We start from the raw sequence: 26497 nt of genomic DNA, 5'->3' as shown, positions 1-26497 counted from the left end.
ATGATTACGCGAATAGAATTTGTCTAAATAATCCGCTAAATAGATCTGATTATTATGTAATTGATTTATGCATGCGCTTCCGCTGCCAACCCCTGCATCATGTCACGCCATAAATGGTGGTGTTGGATTTTCTATCAATCTTGGAAGCATATGATCTAGCCAATCTCTTCTTCCACCAAGTAGTTTTCAAAGCTCCATCACAAATTTTGATTTCCACTTTGGGTTAATTTGCAGCTTTTGTTTTCTTCTCTTTCACTTTAGAATTTGGTGCAGTCTCTTCTTTAGAAAGTGATCCACCACATGAACCAAACATCCACCGCGGCAATGAAAAATCCCCCAATGTGGACTCAATTTCTTGTGTCTTTTGGACCTCTACAACATGCACAGCTTTGCACTCCATCTTCATAACAAGTTCCTCATCTTCACGACTCTTCATAGCATTATAGATAGACAAAATGTGTCGTTTGTTGCCCATACGAAGAGTGAGCTCTCCCTTTGCTATATCTATCAATGCTTTTCCCGTTGCTAGGAATGGACGCCCTAGGATAAGCGGCACATTCATGTCTTCCTCCATATCCAACACTACAAAATCGACGGGAAATATGAAGTCGTGTACCTTCACCAGAACATCCTCAACAATTCCTTTAGGATAGGTGACTGATCTATCTGCCATCTGCAGTGTGATTGTAGTCGGCTTGAGAGTGTCGATCTTCATCTTTCTGAAAAATGATAATGGCATCAAATTTATGCTCGCCCCCAGATCACACAGTGCCTTTGTCTGTCTGTCATTTCCAATGACGCATGAGATATTGAAACTCCCAGGATCTTTAAGCTTGGCAGGTAGCTTCTTTTGAATTATCGCACTACAGTTTTCAGATATGTTCACCGTCTCATAATCAATCCACTTCTTCTTCTTGGAGAGCACATCTTTTAGGAACTTTGCATACGTAGGCATCTCTTGCAGAGCTTCCACCATATGGTATATTAATGTGCACCTTCCTAAAAATAACGAGAAATTTGGAGAATTGCTCATCCAACTTCTTCTTCTTTTTCACCGCAAATGGGAAGGGCACTCTAACTGTCGTAGGAATGGAGGGAGGGGGAAACTTTTCTAGTATTGCGTCTTTCTTGGTCTGAATGTCCACCTTATTCTTTCCCTTGGAATTCTCATCTGCTTTGACATCTACCTCTAGAGTACTCTTCTTTTCCTCTACAAGCATGGAAGGTCCTTCATAGCTTTTACCACCTCTCAAGTGTATGGCCTTGTTGTCTTTGGGATTGTTTATGGTCTGTGCTGGAAATTGCTCTGGCTGATGTTGGACACCTACAGCTTGAGAAATTTGACTAATATGAGTATCAATGCTCTTCATATGCACATTCAAGCTTTGCACATCGTTTTCAACCTTCCCCAACCTTTGACTAGTGCTCTCCATGTACTTGTCAGTTTTCTCCATGTACTTGGTAGTTTGATTCATGAATGCTGCCAAGATATCTTCAGTAGTAGGCTTTTTCTGCTGTTCTACCAACCCATTAGACACTGTGAATCCTGGCGGTGGTTTAAGAGCATTGTTTGGATTCCCATATGAGAGATTGGGATGCACTTTGTTACCATAGTTGTTATAGTTACCACCACCTTGGTTGGGTGATAGTTGTTGAAGTTCATGTTATTCTCTCCTTGGTGCACATAGTTGACACATTCAACTCCTCCTTGCAGTTCTAGTCCAGGTTGTCTCATCTCCTTGATCCCCAGTTGAGTGGTCAAAAGATCTAGCTGCTTTGACATTCTGTCTATCCTATCATCTTCTGTAGCAGAGGCCACCCTGTATGACTTATTTCTTTCATTATTCCATCCTTCATCAGTGGAAGCTACTCTCTCAATCACTTGCATGACATCATTCTCTCCTAATTGAAGGAGTGCTCCTCCTGCACTCCAATTCAGTTCACGCATTGCATCTGGAGTACACCCCCTGTAAAAAGTTATGACTTGGTGTCCCGGACTTAGACCATGCTTGGGGCATCTTTTCAGCAGTGTCTTGAATCTAGCCCATGCTTCTCGGATTGTCTCATGAGGTTTCATCTGGAACTGAATTATCTCTGCTTGCCTCTTTAAAACTTCGCTGGGTGGGAAGTATTTCTCCAAAAATAAGTCTACCATGGCATCCCACGTTTTAACAGATCCTGACCCCATGCTGTCGTACTAGTTTCTAGCATCATCTCTCAAGGAAAATGGGAATAGCCTTAGTCTGATTTGCTCATCTCTCACCCCATTAAGCTTAACCGTGTTACTGATTTGAATAAACTTGGTGAGATGCTTGTTGGGATCTTTATTGGCCTTCCCCCCAAAAGCATTAGCCTCAGCCATAATAAGCAATCCTGGCTTGAGCTCAAAATGATTGGCATCGATCCCATCGTTGCCAATTGGTGGGTCCTCCACATCTTTGTAAGCGTACATGTTTTGCAATGGCATTGTGGCTTGTTGTTCCTCTTTTTCTTTCAGCTGTTTCACCACGTCTGCAAGTTGTAATTGGAGATGTTGGACTACCGGATCTGGATGTGGTGCATTGTTCTCTTCATTGTTCGCCATGGTTATTACAACAGAAGTAGGCGGTTCTCTCTTAAGAGGCGAAAGTGATCGCCTTTGGTTGAGCCTACTCTGAGCGTTTCTCCTTCGGTTGGATGCTTCGATCTCAGCATCGAATAACTCTAATGGTTGCCCCTTAGAGCGAGTGAGCATACAACCTGAAAAGAAAAACACAAAAGTGAGAATAACTAAAAAAAAAAAAGAAAAAAAATAAAGCAAGTAAATCTAGATTAGTAATCTTAATTTTTATCACGATATTAGGCTATAGTAACACAAAATTGTCCCCGGCAACGACGCCAAAAACTTGACTCAACTTATTTTTAACACAAGTATACCCGCAAGTGTACATGGCTAATGTAGCAAATAGTAAGCAAAGAGCATCGTATCCACAGAGACAATGAGTGTCAACCTAATTACAGAATCAACCTCAACTACTATCTAGATGATTCGAAAAGTTTTTGTTTTATAAATCTACTTAAAAGCAAGGTAAAAGCAATTAAAAACAACTAGAGAACTAAAATTAAATAAGAGGAAACGGATGTAGATCAAGGATGAGAAGGGTAGAATCCTACGGGATTGATAACAACTATCCTATGCATCAATTAACTTCCAAACTATGCCAACAAAGGGTCTCAAGGGTTATTAAGCTATCACTAAGGTTAAACTATATCTTTTCTCAAAGCATATAATTTGTAGATTGCTACCTAGAACCAAAGTCTCATTCCTAAAACTAAGGAAACAACTCCTAATAGCTCCTAAGATACTTAGCTTCATTCAAAGGCTCAAATCTCTCGATTATATTGGCAAAGATGACAATTTCTTCTCTTTCAAATTAAACTACACACTTCTCAGTTCTTGTAGTAAAATCCACATGCATTTATAAGGTGATCAGACAAATAAATGTATAAGCACAAAAGAAATCAAAATAATCACATGAGCCAAGACATAGAAAAAGGAAATCAATTAAACATAAGAATCATTGCACCTCCCCCGTAGAACTCTACAAAGAATTTAGCTACTCATGTTCAACACAAAAGTCAAAGAAATATTCAAAGAAATATAAAAAAACCTTGTTTGAACATGAATAAAACTAAAAGTAGAAACTCCTAGAATTGGATTGGGCGGATTGGAGGCCTCGTCTTCAATCTTGCGATGAATACTCGTCCTCTGCTCGTTCTTCTCTTCTTCCTAGGTGAAAAAGTGGTATTTTTGGGGTAGGTGGCGTGTAAGTTGTGTTGAGAGGCGTTTCCTAGGCATATATATACCTAGGGTTGACTTTGGTCCTGAAGTAAGCTGTCCGACGAAGCTGGCGGGTTGCCAGGTGGGTGTGCGTCGAAGCTGGCAAGTCGCCGCTGCATAACATTTTTTTTCGTGTTTTGCTGGCGGGTCGCCAGCTATGTCACTACTCTGTGCAGTCTTGGTAAAATGGCCATAACTTCTTCTACCAAACTCCGAATGAGATGTTTAAGATATCCACGCGAAGCTCTTTCGAAGAAGAAGAGAATGGTATGCATTATAGGCGAATTGGACTTCAAAATCTCCAGAAAAACTGTCTCGAACTAAAGCTGCTGCAAATCCACATATTTTGTACGTTTTTCTACACAATCTTCATAAAATGGTCTAAATACCAACATAATAGAGAAGTATCTATAACCATGTCTCAGAGTATATAATATATGATCAAAACCAAGTAAAACTACCCTCTAAAACAATGTAAAATCCAAGTGAATCAATTAGGTAAAAAAAGTTTATGTTTTTTGCTTCTACTTCATGACTAACTTATTTAAAATATTATTCATAATTAATAATAATAAATCCATAAATATCTCTAGTTTCCATATTGCTTAATTATTTTTATCTCATTACTCATCTCTTTCGCATATTTATAATGTCGAAACTTTTTGGCAACACCGACATTTAAAATATATCCTAGAACTGAACTTCCCGATGTCAAAATCCTGTCTCCGCCGCTGGATATTGGTATTTAGTTCATTTTTCTCTGCTATAGCAGATAGGCAGTATACTGTATACGTATTTGTCTCGAAGTTTTCAAAATTTTCACACTTCATTGTTGAATCTTCTACGTTCTCCTCTCAAATTACATCTGCGATAGATTTCATATATAATTCGTGGAAATAATTCATAAATTGCAGCTATGCATTTCGTGTTAAAATGCGTCTCAGTTAGCATCTCCATATTCCCTATTATAATAAGAATCTGATTCGTTAAAAAGAAAAAAGATTTGCATGATATACATTCATGGACACTTACACATTTGTTTAGAATACATTTATTATACATTCATGGACACTTATTACAACAATATTTCACTTTTTATTCGTACATTTATTTATAACACAACGAGAAGCGAAATCATTCAAATCTTACGAAACCATCAAACCTTGATGGGTTTGGCATAAAGTGGTGATTTCTTCTGCAATGCTAGTCCAAACACATCTTCTCTTTGCAGTAGTTTGGCTTTAGTGTCGGTCCCTCCCTCAAGTTCCCAATCAAAGTTATGACACAATGTTGCCAACATGCAGAACAGCATGCGACTAGCTAGTGGCATGCCAGGGCAAATTCTCTTTCCTGATCCAAATGGAATCAACTCGAAATGTTGGCCCTCAAAATTTATATCCTTGCCAAGAAACCTTTCAGGCTCAAATGACTCGGGATTCTGCCATGTATTTGGATCTCTAGCAATTGCCCAAAAGTTGATGATTATCTTTGCATTCTTGGGAATTGTGTAGCCATTTACCTGCGTTTCCTCACCAGCCTCACGTGGACCTAGTATAGGTGCAACCGGATGAAACCGGAACACTTCATTCATTGTGGCTTGCAAATATGGGAGTCTGGAGATGTCGGATCCTTCTCCCATGCAGATCCAACGGCGCTAAGAAGGGGTAAAAATCAGAAATATTCGGAACCCCAATATACCTGGTGAAGCCATTAACATGCTCCCTGAACTCCTTATTCGCTAGCGAATCGGCAGCGCCGTAATCGGTGAGATTGATAGAGAAGAGCGTCGAGAAGACGAGGTCCGTCATGGTGGTGAACGTCGCCTCCCCGACGTTCATCACCTGGCCCCGCTCGCTGAACCCGCGCACGTGTTTAGCAAGCTTCCGCAGCGTCTCTTGGCGCTGCCCCTCGGTTTTCTGAAGCGCCTGGTGAGAGAAGAGCTGCTCTCGCCCGATCCGGCGGACTTTTTTCCACCCGGCCGAGTCAGTGGGCATGGTGTTCCACGAGGCCTTGTCGAATCCGTATATGTAGACTGCGGCTGGGATGGATCTGTTCGAGAAGGAGTTCCCATGCTTCTGGAGTATCTCTGCCGCCATCTCCGGCGAGGAGACGACAACGGTGAATTGGTTACCGAGGCGGAGGGATATCAGCGGGCCGTGGGTTTTGGCGAGCTTGGCCAAGGACTTGTGGGGGTCGGCGCTGAGTTGGAAGATGTTGCCGACTATCGGCAGGGGACGAGGCCCTGGAGGGAACTTGACACCGGGGCCTCGCCGCCGCCGTGAGAGTACAACGGTAGACCATGCTGCTGCTATCAAGGCCACGATTAAAAGAACAAAATACTCCATATTTCTTTGTTTATGTTCTCACAACTCTATACATTGCTTCCCTATTTATTGTTGTAAGTCCACAGATTAGTCAACTTAAATTGTATTTTGTAAGCTCATTAGTCCCCGCTTTCTTGATATTTTATACTCCCTCCGTCCCAAGGAAGATGACCCCTTTCTTGGGCGGCACGGGATTTTATGCAACTTTATTTTGTATGTTAAGTGGAGAAAGTAAAGTAAGAGAGAGGGATACAATAGAGATAAAGGGGTTTCCATTTTTGGTAATAAGTCATCTTGGTTGGGACAAACTAAAAAGGAAAATGGGTCATCTTCAATGGGACGGATGGAGTACATATTACATATGACTAAAAAATAAAATAGACAAATAATAAGAGAATAAAATACTAGTAGTCAGAATACTACTCCACTATAATAAAAATAACTATGTTGGATATTCAATTGAATAGAAAAAATAATTCGATTATAATGGAATATCTAGAAAGAAATACTATAATTTAATATTAGTGGGACATACAAAGAAATAATAATGGAATAGAGATAGTATCTTATAAAAAAAATGGTTCCTTTTAGGCATGGGGAAACGGTTCTCGCATCTCGGTTAACCGAGAACCGAACCTTATTTTTTCGGTTCTCGATTAACCTTGAACCGAAAAAATAATATTAGGGTTCGGCTTCGGTTAGTAGATTTAAGCTGATCTCAGTTATCGGTTCTAACCGAGAACCGAGAGGTTAGAACCGAATAACCGATATTTTTTAATATTTGATATATAACTTTTTATATATTGATTTTAGTTTTGTTATTTCAGTTTTGAAAAGTAAAAAAAGAAATGAAAAATTAAAAACCTACCTATATAAGTAGAATCGTTCGTCGCCCGATTAGGCAATTAGCATATTCTGCCAATATGAATATTTTAGTATTTAAATTTTGTAGTTTATGTTTGTGATGATATTAATGTTTAACTATTATTTAAACCATTAGTATTCTACCAATATGAATATGTGATTACGATTTAGGAATTTTGTATTTAATGTTTACAATTTTAAGTCTTAATTTGAAGATGGAACATTATGGATCAAATGCAAACAAATTTTTTATTGCTTGTCACTGAATTTCGGTTCCTTCGGTAGAACCGAATAACCTGTCGGTTAGGATCGATCGGTTCCTCAAATAACCCAACCGACTTAAGGTTTGGTTCCGGTTCTTGAATTTGGAAAAAAATGGATTCGGTTAACCGATTTATCGGTCCGGTTCTAACCGAACCGACCGAATCCCCTCCCCTGGTTCCTTTCTCCCCTAAAATTTATGAAACTTGGACCTAGCACGAGTTTCAAGAATTATAAAAGAAAATAATTAAAAAATTAATTTTACTTTTATATATTAAGTTTATAGTAAAAAAATAAAATAAGCTAATAAAATATATAATTCGTTGTTAAAAATAATAAAAGTGATTGGAGAAACCGTATAGACATCCCAAATAATAGACAAATAAAAAATAAACCGTATAATAAAAGTGATTGTAAGCTCATTAGTCCCCGCTTTCTTGATATTTTATACATAGGAGTAAAAAATAAAATAGACAAATAATAAGAGAATAAAATACTAGTACTCAGAATACTACTCCTATATTAAAATAACTGTGTTGGATCTTGAATAGAAAAAATAATTCGATTATAATGGAATATCTAGAAAGAAATATAATTCAATATATTAGTGGGACATGCAAAGAAATAATAATGGAATAGAGGTAGTATCTATCTTATAAAAATAATGGTTCCTTTCTCCCCTAAAATTTATCTTACTTGGACCTAGCAAGCGTTTTAAGAGGTAATAATAAAAAATTAATTTTACTTTTATATACTAGCTATTAATTTTATAGTAATAAAATATGAATAAAATAAGCTAATAAAATATATAATTCGTTATTAAAAATAATAAAAGTGATTGGACAAACTGTAGAGACATCCCAAAAATAAAAATGATGAACTAAACACTAAGAGATGGAGGGAAGAACTTTTTTCGGGAATTGAATTAAATTTTGAAATAATAGAAATCTAAGTTGAGTCGAGACAAAAATGATACTCCCTCCATTCCAAGGCAGTTGAGTCGTATTCCTTTTTCATTTGTCCCAAGGTAATTGAGTCATTTCTTTTTTTTGTAAAAACTTTATTCTCTCTATTACTTTACTCTATCTATCACTCTATAAAGAGAGAGAAAGTAGGTAGAATGAAAGTAAGATGATTGGATGTTTTATTTTTTGTCATAAAAGGAAATTACTCAACTTAGTTGGGACATCCCAAAAAGGAATACGACTCAACTTAGTTGGACATCCCAAAAGAAATACGACTCAACTTAGTAGGGACGTCTCGGTGGCCAATCAAAGTCCAACTCAAACTTCTTCGGCATTAATAAGATAGCAATTTTGACTAAGATTCAATCTTCACATCATCTCGATGCGGCTCGAAACACCGAAGAATAGTAACAATATATTGTCGATGTCGGTGATGATAAGCCCGTATACGATGAGGATATATTATTGATGTCGTGTATGATAAGCCCGTATACGACGAGGATATATTCTATGAGCTCCCCAAATTCATGAGTAAATCACCGTCTCCTTCGTGAAATTTGACAATGCGCCAAGACGACGGCGTTGTCAAGAAGCACCTAACGCTAGTACCATTTACCAACTAGCTAATTGATAATTTTTACAAAAATAAATAATATTGCATTACCTAGGACCATGAAACAATTGGTAGTTCCTAGAGTGAAGGAGGATGTTTTCCATGGTTGTATTATCCTATAAAATGGAGCTCTTGTAACTCTTTTACACACAATAGAAAATACAATCAAATCACTTTTCCTACTTTAGGTTTAAACCACCATGTTCTATCTTCTATACAATGCCTCTCTAGATTACCATCTTTAAAATGGTATCATAGCAGGTTGCAACGGGTGGGACTCGTAAAATTCTCATCATTGTCCTAGTCAAACCTTTCCCGACCCTTTTTAAACCCGCAAAAAAATCGAAAATAGCCATGTTAGGATCTCGACTTAAGCTACAAACATCAACCAACCATTGATGAATTTCTCATGGTAATTCGTCGCCCAATTGACCAAGTTCCTCATGAAGATCAATATACCACCAAAAACTCAAGAACAGCCACCACTACCTACCGTATCTCATAAGTTGCTATCTCGCGAGGAACTTAATTGTAAATTACTAATGCAACCTCGTTTTTGCATGTTACGGGATATCAAAATGGGGATGATAGCTGGGCGTGCACGAACAAAACAGACGTACTATGTGGATGAGATAGCTAATAAGGCTCGTTTCATGTATTGGTTATTGGGTGAATTTCTATATTTTCGGAGCTAATGCGTGAATTTGAGTTTAGGTGTGTAGAAATCTACTAGGTCCAAAATATCGTGATAACGGCTCGAGTAGATGCGAAATGAGTGGAATTGGAGTGAAATTGTTGTATGCCACCAAGCCGACCTAGGAGAATCGAAGCAGATAAAGACGTAGCATGGAGTGGGAAGAGAGGAGCTAAAACCTGAAGATAACCTTACTTTTGAGGGTACAATGGTCAAATCAAGGAAGCGTGCCCTAGGGATTTGAGCCACAAGCCTCCTTATAAAAAGGAATGAAGGTAGAAGAAGAAGGGAGCTCCCTTAGTCTTTCCTAGCTCCGAGCTCACTCCACTTCAATACTCTATGTTCCCATTCTGCCGCACACTTGGAAGGAGGGGTTCTTGTTCCGGCTGGTTTCTTTCTCAAGTTGTAATCGTGTCCCACCGCTCTAAGGAGCGAAGAAACAATTTCATTTACTGTTTTGCTACTCTTTTAATTTCGTTTGCAAGTTGTTGGTGTGTGAAACTCTTAATATTGAATTTTGTAGTTGGTTTTGCTGTTGTTTTGAATATCGGTGTTGAACCTTGCTGGATTTGGTTTATTTCCTATGCTATGGAAGATTTTGTTGAAGTTCTATGTAGATCTCTTGATGCTGAGTTGATTTGTGTTGATTGGGCGCTTTTCGCAACTATTAGTGGTTAGGATCCAGTAGATCTAGCTTATTTGACGTCCGATTCCATGGATCCTTGTTTGCTCGAGTTTTGATTTCTCGGATCTGTTGTTCGTAGTTTCAGATCTGCATGATTATGGTCTTTGTGCGTACACTATTCGCTTGCTCGTTAGCTTAGATCTAGTTATTAGCAATTTAATTTCTCGTTTTCACTCTTGTTTTGAAGCATGCTTTGTTTCTTCTTATTGACGATAGTTCCATTCTTTGTTCTTAGATGAGTTACATGAAGAAGATGAAGTAGTTGGTTGTTAGGATTCGGATATGCAATTTGCTTTACACTTTTTCGCTTTTTCAGCTTTTCTGCCACCTTAGCCGATTGGGAAAAAATGGTCCCCACTTTACTTTTGCATATTGTCTATCCATTTTAGGAAAGTGCCAGCATACCCCTTTAGATGCAGCTGTTCATGGTTGTTTAAACTTCAGTTCACATGTTACCTTGAGTAGTCATCATGCAAGTGTCCGTACGTAATCCGTCTAGTAGGTCAGTTAGATAGAGTTTAGAGCATTCCGACTAGTCGTGTAGATTTAACTTAACCCCCTTAGATTGCGTGGCAGCAGCCAAAAACCTTCCCAAGACATCCGAATACATGCTTAACATCATCTTCCTCGTGGGATCGATCCTTACTTCCATATACTAGCTAATAGTATTATGGGTAAGGTTTTGATAGCAGCTCTTATAGCGCGTCCGACGACACGCGAGTAGGTCTGGGTTTGCTTGACCAATTTGGTTTGGTACATCTGCTTGACATGTTTGCATTTCTACTTGTTTACTTACGAACGCGTAAAAAGCGAGTTTCAATAGCCCAACAAAGTACGACATTACTTACTCATGGACCATCTATTTGTAGCCTTAGAGCTTCCACAATCTGCATCCGCATATTGTTTTAGTCATGGATCAAGCGTAACTTCATGGATGTCAAAGAAACAAGATAGTGTAGCACAATCTACTGCTGAAGCTGAGTATGTTGCTGCTGCAGAGGCTGCAAAACAAACAATTTGGCTTAAAAGAATTCTGAATGACATGGGAAAGAAGAAACAAGGCTCGATAGAGTTATACTGTGTGACAACAAGTCGGCCATTGCAATCACAAAGAATCCGGTTCATCACAGTCGAACTAAGCACATCTCTATCATGTATCATTATATAAGGGAAGTGGATGAAAGTGGAGAAACCAACTCAGGTATTGCAGTCCTTCCGAAAGCAAAATTTCAGCTTTTGAGAGAGAAGCTTGGAGTTATTGGGATAACATTAAGGAGGAGTATTGAAGATAAATGTATTTCCTAGATTCATGAACCAATGGTCCAACTTCTATTATTAATTCTATGTATTACTTTAATTATGATACATGTATTTGTGTAGGTTCATCCAACTAGTTCATTCCTACGCTAGTATAAATAGGATGATCCTTGTACTCATTATTCATTCAAGTATTCAACAAGAGTTCTCTACACAATGTATTCATATTATTGTTCTTGTTTCATTTATCTCCACATAAATTTCCAACATTGTTCGAAGAAAATGATCATCACCACTCCCCTCTCAATTTGATTCAAGAAAGAGGAAGTTGGCGATAGTAAGTTGCACAAATCAAGAAGAAAAAGATGATGGTTTTTTTTTTCAAGAAAACTAAATTGTTGAGGTCAGTTCGATGATGAAGGAGAAGCAGCTGCACTCCAACATTCAACTTTATTATACACATGCTTCCTGACCGTAAGTATGAATTTAGCCAGTTCATACCAGACTTTTTAAATTTTCATGTGCATGTTTATGATCTTAGTATGAATTGGTCACTAGTTACTACAACAAATATGTGGGACTTATAGCAAACAGATTCAAATTAATTTAGGGTTAATTCTATCTGATTACAAGAGACAAAATATGAAATTGGACTTACCATAGCAAACAAATTCAAATTAATTTGGGGTTAATTTTATTCTGAATACAAGGCACAAAATAATTTAATTTTACATTTAGACATCATATATTCCTATGATAAATTCTTCATAAGTTCATATTTTAACTTATTTTGCAACTCAGCTATAACTAAGTTAATCTAAACACACTAACACTATAAACTCAGTGAAACTTACCAATAATGCCATGAAAAGGAGAAGAAGAATAAATGAAAGTGAAAATGACTGACTCGGATTGAATCGGGGCTCAACTTAAGTTATCAACAGTAGTTTGAATGAAAGTTATAAACCAAAAAAAAAATGTCTTAGCCCGGGTTCAAACCGGGACCTCTAGGTTAGAGACTAGCGTGATAACTGACTACACCACCCAGACCTTATTGCTAACTTTTACTCTTCTCTCTAAGTAATTCATTAGACTTGTAGGTAAATTCATCTTTAGTAAATCAAAATGAATCTGACTCTTGTATTAGGGAAAAGTGGAAGCCACGCTTCCAACTAATAGAAATGAGTCAAATAAAAACAGATTAAAGGACTGAAACAAACAAGAAATGATTACAAAAATAGAAACAACAACAAAACTTATTGCAAACTAATAATACTAATAAATAAGAAGCAGATGGAAGTTCTGCTTGAAAAGAGTTTATATTTCTCTCTGACTCAATTACATTAAACAATAACAAGCAAAAATATATTCAAGGACCTAAGATCCAATCAAGAGTTTCTAATTGAATTGATTCTTGATAATAAAGAGAAACAAACGGAACTCATCTCCACGCGATTGCCCCATCCGACAACGGAATCCCCCATCTGCAACCCGTTTGCGCGCCAAGCTTCCCCATTCATGTTTCAACACTAAGGCACCTGAATAGGACCACCTCTTTAACTTCAATATGTATTCAACACCATTTGGATCTGTTGTCACCACCCTCAGATTATCTCCTCCATTCGCTTCCACCTTTCCCCTCTCTTCTTCCGTCAAAGCTGCCATCAATCGCAAACTAGACCTTTTGGTGATGAGCAACCGATTGTAATGCCGCACAACATCAGTAGAAGTAAGCTTCTTCTCGAACATGAAAACTAGATCATTTCCCTCTGGTACTGGATCGGGAGCTTCTTCCTCCACCTCCTCATCTTGATTAGGGTTTTGTATAGGAGATTGATCCTCCACCTCCAGCTCTGATCATCTTGATTAGGGTTTTGCATAACAGTGTGACCCTCTTGATCAATGAAGATGTAGACTCCGAATAACTTGAATATTCTAGGTTTTGTGGAAAGAGATAAATCACAGTCTTCTTCTTGAATTGAGGCTTGGTGGAACTGCTTCTTCTGATTAGAGCTTCCGTCGCCGACATCCATCATCAATCAGCCTCAACAATTTAGGTTTCTTGGGAATAAATGAATCATCATCATCATCTTCTTCTTGATTACATGAACTTAACTTTCTTTTCCCAAAATGGCGTGTCGGTGGTAACTGATGAGAGTGGATGGACGGTTTCTTCTCCTTCTTTTCCATCACCAGACAGCTTCAAAAGTTTAGATTTCTTGGGAATAAATGAATCATTACCTTCTTCGAAAGAAGCGATATTGAACTGCATCTTCATCATCGCCATCATTTTGGTCGTATGGAGTGGATGGAACATGGTGTACGCGTCTTCTCCTCCTTCTCCTCATCGCATTTGGGCTTGGGAATAAATGAATGATCATCATCTTCTTCTTGATAAGGGATAAACTTTCATTTTCTTGAAGCCTCATCGTTGGTGGTAATCGAATCTTGATGGTCATCTTGTATAGCCGGGAGATAGAATCCAAATAGCTTGATTGTTTTCATTCTGCTTCAGCTATAGATATTTAGAACTCCGTAGGAATATTGATGGTAGTGAAGATTGATGTCAGGGTGAATTTAGGGATATACTAATACGATAAGATAAAGATAATTAATGGGGTCAATCCATATTTTATCTCCAGTTGTAGGGATTTTTCAATTCCATTCGATTTAGGAAAATAACGAGATATCATCGCTCCATACCATAGACTTAAACATATTTAATCACACTTTAATTTGTTCATTTTATAGTATTTTATTATACTCACATTTACATATAAAATTTTAAACCCACATAATGCTAATTTTTTGCTTTCTATAACGAGATTATAATTTAATAGTACACTCTGCAAGTATTTTGTTTCATCCTTATAGTAATATATATTATGGGAGTGATCAATTACTAACTAATTAGCAATTTCAAATTAAGATCAAATTTTAGCCATTAGATTAGGAGATCTAGTGATTGAAATAATGCCACATGGATTATATTTTTAATTAAAAAAATTATTAAATAAAAATAAGGGGTATTAATGTCAATTCCTTCTCATTTAAATCATCTTAAAACTTTAAATTTACGTAACTCTCTTGGATTTAAATTATTTTTTCGCAAAAATATATCAAATTAAAGATAATTTTATAAGGATTCCAAGAGATCTCAATTGCATATGTTCCGACGACATTCGGATGATGAAATTTGATATTTTTTATTTTAGTTTTCAGAACGTTGATAACCAGATTTTTATCAACAAATACATCAAAAATATCAATATAATGCATATAAAATCTCAATAAAATCATGTAAAAATCTCAATAAATATATATTGATTTTTTCTTTTACTAGTGTTGATATTCTTATGTCATATTGTTGATATTTGTAATACACTATGTTGATTTAAAAAAAACACTCACGAAAATTATCATAAGATAACATAATGACGATATTACCCTTTTGTTGATATTTTGTCTACTATTTATTGAAATTCGTAAGGTTCAATCTTATCCACTCATTTTAAAATCTAAGGGTGTAGATTTAGTTTTAATTTTGGATTATGATGCTATAAGCAATGGAAGAAGACCCATATATAGTATTATTATTTCTACACTTTTGTTTGTAACAAACTATTGGTAATTTTCTTCCAAATATTTATATGCCATTCATACGTGTAAGTTATAAGATTACCCAAAAAAATATTGTTCGTATACATATAGTAATTGTTAGTTTGTTTTCAAAATACACGAAATACTAGGAAAGTAATACTCCTCCGTCCCATAAAAGATATCACACTTTCCTTTTTAGTTTGTTCCACTAAAGATGTCACAATTCCATTTTTGAAAAAAATTCTCTCACACATTAATATAAATATTATATTTTCTCTCCACTTACTCCCTCCATCCCAAAGTAGATGCCACACTTGGGAATTGGCACGGGATTTTAGGAGGTGTTATTTTGTGTGTTAGATGGAGAGAGAAAATAGTATATTTATTTATATTAATGTGAGAGAAAGCTTTTTCTAAAAAAGGAAATGTGACATATATTGTGGGACAAACTAAAAAGGAAAGTGTGACATCTACTATACAGTAAAAATAATTAAATAGAAACAATTATAATATAGGATCCGAACTGGATTTCTAACTAAAGGGGCTTAAGTTTGGGAAGGTCATACTTTTTTAACAATATTCAACTAGGAGATTGATCAATTGCTAACTCATCATTTAATTGCTAACTATAATTAATTTAAGACTATAGGATTTTAGAAAATTTGTGGTTTACAATTTGCCACGTGTAATTTTCATTTTTATTAATTAAATCGAAAAAGATAAAAAAACTACCAAATTAGGATTTTAGATGAAAATGTCGTGTTTCAAAATATCAACATAATGCTTTGGAATTATCAAAACAATGATTTGAGAATGTTAACACATTGCTTATATTGACATTCTACATGTATTATTTTGACATATTTTATAAATCATGTTGACATTTGTTGCTTTACGAAAAAATTGAAAATTTTTGAAATTTTTTTCAAATTTTGACATCGAAACATATGCAAGTTAGATCTCGCTGAATCCTTATGAAATTACATTTAATTTGATATATGTTGTGCAAAATTTAAACCGAGAAAGTTATATGCATTTTAAAGTCATGGGATATTTTTCAAAAGTTATTTACAACTGATTTGTTATAAATTAACCTTAATACCCTTATTGACGTTTTTTTTATCATATTGACATTCCGGGGCTAATTGACCTTAATTTGTTATAAATTGACCTTAATACCCTTAGTTTGAATAAATAATGGCTCTTATTTAGTTGTAGTTAACAATTAAGTATTGAGTTAGCAATATAACACTCCCCCATTCAACTATATGTCCGCATCCCTATCTCTTATCCATCTCTTAACCTCATCTCTTCACTATTCATGGGCCTTAGTGTACTTTTCACCCCATCTCTTAACCATCTCATCCATTAACTATTCATTAAATTTAATTTTTTATTTTTATTTCCAACAAATTCAATTAATAAAAATACACTTCATTAAATAAAATAAAATTACAATTTAAAATCCTAAAAAATAAAAAAATACATAATTAAATTCCTAAAAAAAATAAAAAATACATAATTCAAAATCTTCCGCTCACTCTCTCCAAATTCAAAATCTCAAAACACAGAAGTAGGTCTCTCCCCATACCGGGTTCTCACGAGTAATCACGCACCAACCTTGCAATGGCTTCCTCCCGGTTACGATGGATGTATCTCCGGGTCGCTTTTGATGCGTCGCGCTTCCTCCTCCTCCCTACGTCGATCTTGTTCTAGCGATTCTTCCATTATTCAACGCATTTGCTCAAATGGATCCATGAATGGATTAAATTTGGGAGAAGAATAATGTTTTGAGATGAAGAATGTAGAGTGTTTGAGTGAGAATAGAGAGTTTTTTATGGTGGATAATTTGTGGGAATGATTTGATATTTATAGAAGTGATTGAGGCTTAAAAATAGATTTTTTTAAAAAAAATAACGGCTATAAAAGGCTAGTATATTTTGGTAATTTTTTTTTAAATTTTCGAATTTTTCCGAATTTAAAAAAAACAAAAAAAAACTTATCAACGGATATAAATGACGACCACTCGCAGGCCGGCGAGTGGGCGCTCACGCCCGAACGGAGCTCACCACGTGGCCAAGGCGCGTGACGGACGCCGCCAGCCTTCCTCTCCCGGACAAGGCACGAGACGAGCCGGAGAGAGACGAGCTTGCATCACCGTCTTGATGCGGTATCGTCTCGGAGAGACGAGATAGAGCCCGCATCGAGACGCGATGTGGATGTTCTAATGTCCATAAATATAACTATTTACAGAATTTATAAACGCTCGTTAAGGTGATATCACCATAAAAATATCAAGACTGCAAATTAAATAATTTTTCCTTAAAATTACCATACTGGAATTAAGAAGTGGAATAAAATCAATTACAAATACACTCTTAACACAAAATCTAATAAATAAATATTTCCACCGTCCCATAAAAATAGACTAATTGAGGATGACACAGATTTTAATCCAGTAATCGATAAAGTAAAAAGGAGAAGAAAAAGTTTTCATAAATGAATATGGACTATTTATATGTGATGGACAAAAAAGAAAATTCAGGCTATTTTTATGGGACACAGGGAGTTGATAAATACTAGAGATGATATTTTGGATGTTTATAGAATTGTAGCTCTTGTAGAAATAGTACTCCTTCGTCCCCATTAGAAGTCACACTCGCTTTGCATCGGTTTTATAAAAATGATAATAAATAGTTAAAGTTGAAAGATGGTAAAGTAAAAGAGAGAATAATGTAGAAAAAACGTTTTCTACATTATTCTCTTACTTTACTATTTCTCCACTTTATTTATTATCAATTTTATAAAACGAGTGCAGAAACGGAAGTGTGACTCCTAATGGGGACTGAGAAGTAGTACTTAATACATTTGATGAGTCTCATTATATGCAAATCTACATTTATTGCAGAATCACGTAACTATACTAAATTAGGGTTTTAAGATCTAATTTTTCATGGGCGCAGGCTGATTGAAGTTGATCGATATCGAGTTTGAAGATGCAATTGCGATCGACGAGGCTTCAAGAAAAGAAAGTTGGCGACAACAGGTCAGGTTTAATCAAGATGAAGATGGCATTCATTTGACCACATAGAAGCTAAACTGTTGAGGCTGTTTGACAAAGGAGAAGAAGCAACTCCCAAAAAAGGAAAATTTGGAGTTGATCAGATCGATGATACCATGCCAATTAGAGTTGGGCGCATTGCATGATGAAGGAGATGTAGGAATAATTGAATGAACAATTATTTAAAGTTCTCTATGATGATTAACCGAAACGACGGAGAAGGAGCATAAACCTAGAGCGGAAGCGTACCTTGATCTATCTAGAATTAAACGGTGGAGTTGTTTTGCAGCGGCTATGGATCTTCCAAATGATCAGAGATATTCTTCGCAATAATCGCCAAGAGAATACTAGATATCGAATGTTCTTCCGACGTCTGGGACCATAACCCTATCTTATATTTATATAATATAAGACCCTTTATTTTCTATTCGGTCCCTCATCAAATGAAAATCACTTTATGGTATCTACACTTATTTCCATAACAATTAAATACACTTTAGCCCAAACCATAATCTTTATTGGATCACTTTAATTGGGAAACTAAAAGATAGTCATACACATTAAATTAGTTATGTGGAAGCCCAAGTTTCTCCCACTTGGGCAACACATACCACCAAATAAATGTGTACAAACCGAATGAGCGCTCAAAAGTGCTATCACATAGTGTCTTTCCAAACAATCTTATTATCAACCATATCGACATAGACTAAAGGGGCATCATCATATGTTTTCATGATTAAACCCATCGAATCACATATGCAAATATAATCAACAACAAATCAATTATGGAGTGTAGCATGGAAATTTCATGCAAGGTGATCATACATGCCTATTTCCAACTGGTCCTCCCAAAGTGAGATCAAACCAAAAATAATAGACAAAACATAATACATTATATTGCAGAGAATAACATGAGTTTTATAACTACATGTTCAAAACACAATATAGAGCAATGACTAAAACTATTCCCACTGAACGGAAGTATCCTTAAACAACATAACACCCATTTTGGCTACATGCCCACGAAAGACCTTGGGTGATAGTCCTTTAATGATTGGATTTGTAATCATCAAATCCATTCCCTTATGCTCCATGTGCATTTGTCCATTCCAACCCTTTATTTAACAACCGGAAGCTCTATTGTTTTAGAAGATAATACCACGAGTTATTGCCATAACATAACTTAAGTGGTCTTTCAATACCTTACAATATGCGTCTAGTGACAAAATTTCAGTCATATTCATTAACTAGATGCCCAAAACAAGTTACAATTCGTGTCATGATGCAGTAGCTACAAGTGTTTGCTCAGACTTCTCCACGAAATGGCTCTACACAACAGCACACACGTAACCTAAAATGGATCCTTACTGTATTGGCATCTAACAAAATCAATCGAATGTCTAAAGATCTCTCCAAATGATCTGATTTTTGTATGCGAGCATGTAATGCTTAGTTCTCTATAAATATCTCATAACCCGTTTGCTGCTTCCTAATGATCCATATCGGGTTATTGAAATATCTCGCCAACATATAAACAATTAAAACTAAATTGGGTCTAATACACACTTGAGCACACATAGGCTCCTAATCACCGAAGCATATGGAACCTTCGTATTTTCTAAATCTCAATATTTATCTTAGGGCACCGAATGAGATTAGGTTTGTCTCCTTTAGTAATAGCACAATCAAAAATTATTTCTTTCGATTCCAAATACAAAGAGGCTTCCCCAAGATCTTTCATCTCAAATTTCTTCGAGAGAAAATTCTTGGTGTTAGTGCAACATATCCTTATCGAAAATTATTTCTTTCGATTCCAAATAAAAAAGAAGATGCATTTGCTCCCACTGAACTTGTGATACACACAACCATCAATAGCATTCTTTCTGAATCCAAATGAAAGAACCACTTTATAAAATTTGTGGTACCACTAACGAGAGTCTTAATTGAGGTTGTTGAGATTGACTTTAAATTATATCATTCGCACGAGATTGAATGTTTATAACAATATCATCTTGAGGTTCTTAATATGCTTCTTCTTCAATGATAGTAATTGATACCCGATCATTTTCGTAAGCAATAGTAGGTGTCTATACAGACTCCTCCTCAAAAGTAAAAATATTTTGAACTTGTCTAAAGCCTCGGACTTTTAATAGATTAAATGTAGGTGCCCAAAACAAGAATATTCGTTTATGAATGATATAAAATATTGTTGATCGTTTCAAGAAACCGAAGTGAATGAATAAAAAATGTCCGTATATATTAATTCTAAAATGTATAGCTCTATGGCACCTAATTTCTTAAGTTTGGTCTGCTTTCCTTCGATATATTAAACACACAAATCAAGTTCGAAAAGATAAGTGTATTCAATACAACATCGACCAAGTCTCACAATCCTTTATTTTGAGATATAACCAAAACATTTGTGTCATAAATTAACCAAATTTTCATTATTTAATTTGCTTAGTCCCTTTTGATTCAACATGTAAAGCTTCTAAATATGAAGTAACATAATCGAGCATACAAAGATTGTTATATGCACTTAAGAAATAGCTCACAATACTAGAATTATTTGAAGGAAGAATTATACTATTTTTGAATGAACAATAGAAACCAAATTTGTCAAATCAAATTTTGTCTAAAAGACAATACAATAAAGTATCCTTCAAAACCGAAATATTCCAGTCTTTAATAACAATCTACAATGCCCAATAGTCTATACTTCCACCAATTTGTCTTATGTATCTTTCACCATCAATTGACTTTCGGTAGCTCGATAAATTTGCATTGATAACCTTATGAGCAGCACTCAGAAACTACCCACCAAAATATCATTAGACGTAGCTAAATTAACTTCGAATAGACCAAAACAAGAATTGTAACTTCCTTTGCACGCCATGCCTGATATTTACAATTTTTTTTATACCCATATTTACCACAAAAGAAACAACTATCATTATCCTTATGTTGTTTCTTTTGTGATGAACCCTTATTCATAGCAGCATTCTCGATTAGTGGTCGGTAAAAATATCGAATTACCGAAATACCGCACTCATCGAAAATATATCAAAAATACCGAATTTTCGGTATACGCAATTTTCGGTAAGGTATCATACCTTACCGATTTATTTCGGTACGATAACGAGTATGAATTTTCATATACCAAGGTATATCGGGGTATACCGAAAATACGGTAAACGTAATTTTAGGTATATACGGATTTTCGGTGTATACCGATATCAATATATGCCAAATTATATCAAGTAAATTCATACATTTGCCAAACAAATAAATATTTACATGTAGAAATCAAATCTTGCCTTATTTTAGTTGTCGCCTAATCATGTAATTAAATATAAAATCAAATAAACTCAATTAGGAAAAACTTGATATCTTTTGAATCAATTAGTTTCAAACAAATATACTAATATTTTAGTTAAATTAGTTTCAAACAAATATCGTTGAACTTTGGGTGATTGCGTGGAGTTTAATTGTTGCGTTTTTTTAACATTATTTGAATTAAATTTAATGTTTTCTAAGTATTTTGAAATATTATTTTCATTGTTTTAGTATTTGGAATTCTTTACAAAATAATGAGATTTTCATGTCGTACGTAGTCGATTTACCATAAAACACCGTATACCGCAAAGTACGGTATACGAATTTAGGTAAGACATCTGAAAATTAGGTATGGTATCGGTATTGAAATTTGTCATCTGAAAATTTTGGTAAGGTAAAGGTATAATTTTTTCTCATCCCGACGGATGATGGTTTTGTAAGGTATACCATACCTACCCACCCATATTCTCAATACACCTTCTTAATGCCCTTTTACTTTATTTCTTGAAAATCGACATGTGCAACACCAAATGCACAAGCAAGTCTTTAAAATTCAAGTTAAGTGAGCAACGTGAGACATTTGCATAATGTGCTCTCTATGTTGACCCCTTTATACTTTATTGAGATCAAGCATGTTTGTCTTAGCCTTATCTTTTTTTCTCAAGACTTTTTAAATTTTTGGGCAAGGTATTCAGGCCTTAATGATATACTTAGATGTAGTGCCCAAAAGGCTTTGGGATGATACACCTAATGATCAGTAGACTTACACGGTTCGAGTACCCCTACTTCTAGTTTACCCCAAACCCAGAGCAATCAAAATATAATCTTTGCAATCCTTAAAATTTGACCCATTCAACACCAACATATTTTTCATGTTGGAAGAAACTGTAGAAGGCTTACCGGACATCATAACTGAATAGAGAACAAAACCAAATTAATTGTTATGCTCACATCACAAAAAACAAATAAAATGGTAACATCTCGAGTACCGGCACAACATTCATATCAAGTCTTTGGACGGGAATATGAACTTGTAGTGGCAACCTCTTTGTAGTGATCAAACGCGACAATAAGATCATCTCAAGCAATGTCCACCTTTGGGCATCACAATTACTACAGGCGGATAAGGTGCACCCATTTATCACCACGGTATTGTGTATCTCGTGTCAAATATTAATCTTCCTTGGGCGACTAATATCCACATTAAAATACACACACACATCACCGTCCTAACATTCGCACAAAAAAAGTCTAGACAAAGAGGTTACTTTTGCAACTTGGACATAATCTACTTTGAATATTAGTAAAACATTACGAGGTTCCGAGCAAAACATCCACATCAAGTCTTTTGAGATGAATGTGAACTTCCAAAATTTGGGAACCTCCTTATAGTGATCAAACACGACAATAAAATCATGTCAAATAAATGTCCATCTTTGGGCATCACACTACTTACATGAAACGAATAATTATCACGTATTTATTACAAATGTATGTGGTATCTTTGTGTCAAATATTAATCTTCCTTTGGCCGACTAATATCCGATTAAAATACACACATCAATAAAAGGAACATGAGATGCACCAAAATTATTGAATTTAAAATTTTAAAACAATACGAAGCTGCAAGCAAGTCTTGATAACTTTCCGAATAAGTGGCTACCAACGAATCACGAATCGCGCCTCGCGAACTCAGGAGGCCTTTAATCGACGGCCAGTTCAATAACTCCCAAGCAAATTGCAAATTGTCACCCTAATGAGATTCCATATAATTTTGCCAAATTCAATTTTCACTAAAATCGACAAAATTCAAATTTTGATATTCCCAAGACGAGTAACCACGAACGTAACAAACCAAGATCATCAAATTAACTAAACAAATCCACAAAATATATATCCTAAGTTTATGGATTCAATAACAACCATGGAGTATAAAATCCTAATCACCTAACATACAATTTGCAAATCCTCAACATAAAGCAGTACGTGCATAAAATTATACACACAATTGAATCATTTATTCAAATATTCCATATACAATATGTTAAAATTCTAATATCTTGACCCACACCTAGCTTTGGTGATGATCCTAGCTTCTATATAGTGTTTGCGGATAACCCCTCCCTTATTAGGCCTTTTAAGGGGTGAGTGGCCCATTTTAATATGGTATCGAAAGAACCCAAGTCGATGATGGTTTATCTCTATCTCTTTCTTCGCTACCCACGATGGGAAGTCCGATGTCATTCCGGCCCACACGTGAGGGGGGCGTGTTAAAATTCTAATATCTTGTCCCACATCGGTTTGGTGATGATCCTAGCTTCTCTATATAAGTGTGGATAACCCTCCCCATTATGAGACCTTTAAGGGGTGAGTGACTCATTTAATACAATATATACTAAATATGGAAACACAAGATTTCATATGATCGTAATCAAATCATTCCATGTATATACATATCAATAAAACTCTCCAATGTAAGACAATCACCGTAATTGTGCGAATCAATATTTCCATTGAGCCGATAAAAGGTTTAACAATACGGCCACAAATTGAAAAACAATTTGCACATTATTGGAAAAGCCGAATCTCGGCCATAGCAATCCACAATCAAAAGATGTTTTGAAACTGTGCAAAACATTAACAACAATTCAATTCCATAACTCAAATAGAAACCAAATCGCTACATCCATGTATCTGGAAATTAACGTATTCAAAAGATGCGTTAAACGATAACACAAACATTACTTCATCCAAAATTAATTCGACGTGATACTAAAATCAGATTACATCACCAACATGAATAATCATAACAATTTCGCCGCTCAACACACAACAAAACAGCTAGATAGATTTAATTTTAAATCAAAACCATAATCTCTTTTTCCCATTTCCTCCTCGTGAGAATCATCAATGTAGTGACTGACACACTTATTGGAATAATTGAATGAACAATTATTTAAAGCTCTCTATGATGATTAACCGAGAACGACGTAGAAGGAGTATAAACTCAGAGCGGAAGCGAATCAACGTGAGTCAGTTGGGCAAATGCTATAGATCTTCCAAACGATCAAAGACATTCTTCTAAGTAATAGTCACTTTAAAGAATAAAGAGATATCGAATGTTCTTCGCACGTCTGGGACTATAACCCTATCTTATATTTATATGTAAATATAAGACCCTTATTTTCTATTCGGGTCCCTCATCAAAATGTAAAATCACTTTATGGTATCTTTTTACACTTATTTCCATAACAATTAAATATACTTTTAGCCCAAATCTTAATCTTTATTGGATCACTTTGATCAGCAACCTAAAGATAGCCATACACATCAAATATTTTCCTTCTTTGTGTTCTTCACTTTCTAGCTCCAACATTTGTGGCATCGAGTCAGTGGGTTTAATTACGATGGCCATAACGGAAGTTCGATGAGTGCTACACAACCACTCATTCCAGCCTTTCAAAGGAGACACGGCATCGGGAGGTTCGGATGCGTACTTACCGAGGTCTCAAGATCTATGGGACTTCGTGGAGCAGATATGCGTATCCCACGAGGCGAACAGATTGCGGGAGAACAAGAAGAAAGACTCGAAGGCGTTACGGTCATCCAAAGAAGCTTGGTACCCACGCCGTCTTCTCCAATTGCAACGGCGACCACCTCAAAGCAAGCTTGGTCAACTTTGTAGAAAGAATTAAGGGAGATTCAAAAGTCATCGTCAGTGGGAGATTGCAATCAATTCGACGTGACTTTGAAACGCTGATCATGAAGTTAAGAATGGAGAATCAGGGCTGATTTTTGTCGAGGGCAATGGCAACAAATACCAAATGCGATCTTGTGGAGATAAGATCATGGATCGACCATCGCTGAGAAGGTGCCTTCGTGCTTGACTCCAAAGCTTGATCATGTTGTAGCCGCAATTGAAGAATCAAAGGACTCGTCGCATTTTTCATTTGAAGAACTCGATGGGATCTCTTCAAGCTCATGAATCAGTGACAACCGATCATTTGAAAAGTCTCGATGAAAAAGCTTTTCAAGTGAAAGGTGAATTTCTCCAATCGAAGGAGTTCTCACGGCAAGAGGACGAGGTGTGGAGGTTTCCGAGGTCGCTGGCGTGGCCAAGGTCGAGGTCGTGGGCAGGGGTCAGGATCTCGATGCAAAGCAATATTTTGGTGGACAGCTAGTGCGACAAGAGCCAAATTCATGTCATAATTAAGTGCAAATAGCTGGGCACGTGAAAGCATTGTTGGTCGAAGGAAAACAAGCAAATGCGTCCAAGAAGAGCTTAATGATAACAAGTTATTCACGGTGGTTGTAGACGCGGATGTGCCGAATGATGTGTGGTTCGTGGATAGTGGCCGTCGAATCAAGCACGTGTTCAACAAGTGGAGATGTTCAAAGAGTTCGATGAATCTCGCAAGATTCAAGTCGCTAGGTGATGACAAATCTATTCAAGTTGAGGGGAAAGGTACTCTGCGTAAAGGATGGCCATGGTAACACCAAACTCATTTATGATGTTCATTTTATTCCACACTTGGCACGTAATTTATCGAGTGTTGGGCAATTGATATCTACTAGATATATGGTGGTGTTTGATGATCGTTTATGTGTCATCAAAGAAAACTGGCAAAACACCGGCAAAGGTTTGCATGATGGAGAATAGAATGTTTCCGCGGCGAATATCAAAACGTGATAAATACGCCTGCTTTCAAGACGCAAGCAGTGTGCGTCGAGGCTGTGGGCATTTACGATATGGGCATCTCAACACCAATGGATTAAAGCTTTCTACGGAGAAAGGTATGGTTCAAGTGGCCGCCTAAATTGATGATTTTGATTTATGTGAAGGATGCACCCATGGGAAACAGCAGAGGAAATCATTTCCTAGTGGTATCGTGAGAAAGCCTTCTAATTGTCTTGAGCTCATTCATGTGCCGATTTGTGCGGGCCTATACGGAGTCTATTGGTGGAAGTCAGTATTTCTTTCAATTACCGATGATTATACTTGCATGAGTTGGGTTTA

The 26497-nt window shown here is 36.1% G+C and overlaps 1 protein-coding gene and 1 pseudogene across 1 annotated transcript; both read right to left on the bottom strand.

Moving 5' to 3' along the window:
* Positions 1-223: 223 nt before the first annotated feature.
* Positions 224-2188, bottom strand: LOC125198844. Its single transcript, XM_048097099.1, has 3 exons — positions 1610-2188; positions 996-1514; positions 224-937 (listed from the first exon to the last, which is right to left on the bottom strand). Exons 1-3 carry the CDS (start codon positions 2186-2188, stop codon positions 224-226), a joined length of 1812 nt encoding a protein of 603 aa, XP_047953056.1.
* A 2618-nt stretch (positions 2189-4806) lies between these two features.
* On the bottom strand, positions 4807-6165 carry LOC125202147 (annotated as a pseudogene).
* Positions 6166-26497: the final 20332 nt, after the last annotated feature.

Source organism: Salvia hispanica, chromosome 1, assembly GCF_023119035.1.
Source record: "Salvia hispanica cultivar TCC Black 2014 chromosome 1, UniMelb_Shisp_WGS_1.0, whole genome shotgun sequence".
In the NCBI taxonomy this organism is placed as follows: Eukaryota; Viridiplantae; Streptophyta; class Magnoliopsida; order Lamiales; family Lamiaceae; genus Salvia; species Salvia hispanica.
This window is presented reverse-complemented; position numbering and strand designations above follow the sequence as displayed.

Bases quoted from the DNA above. Each gene is read 5' to 3' on its own strand.
- LOC125198844 (XM_048097099.1), bottom strand. From the start codon at position 2,188: ATGGGGTCAGGATCTGTTAAAACGTGGGATGCCATGGTAGACTTATTT. The intron at 1,515-1,609 runs GTAACAAAGTGC...TTGGTAGAACAG, and splicing joins TGGTAACTATAACAACTATG to CAGAAAAAGCCTACTACTGA. The intron at 938-995 runs GTGCACATTAAT...ACGTATGCAAAG, and splicing joins TTCTCGTTATTTTTAGGAAG to TTCCTAAAAGATGTGCTCTC.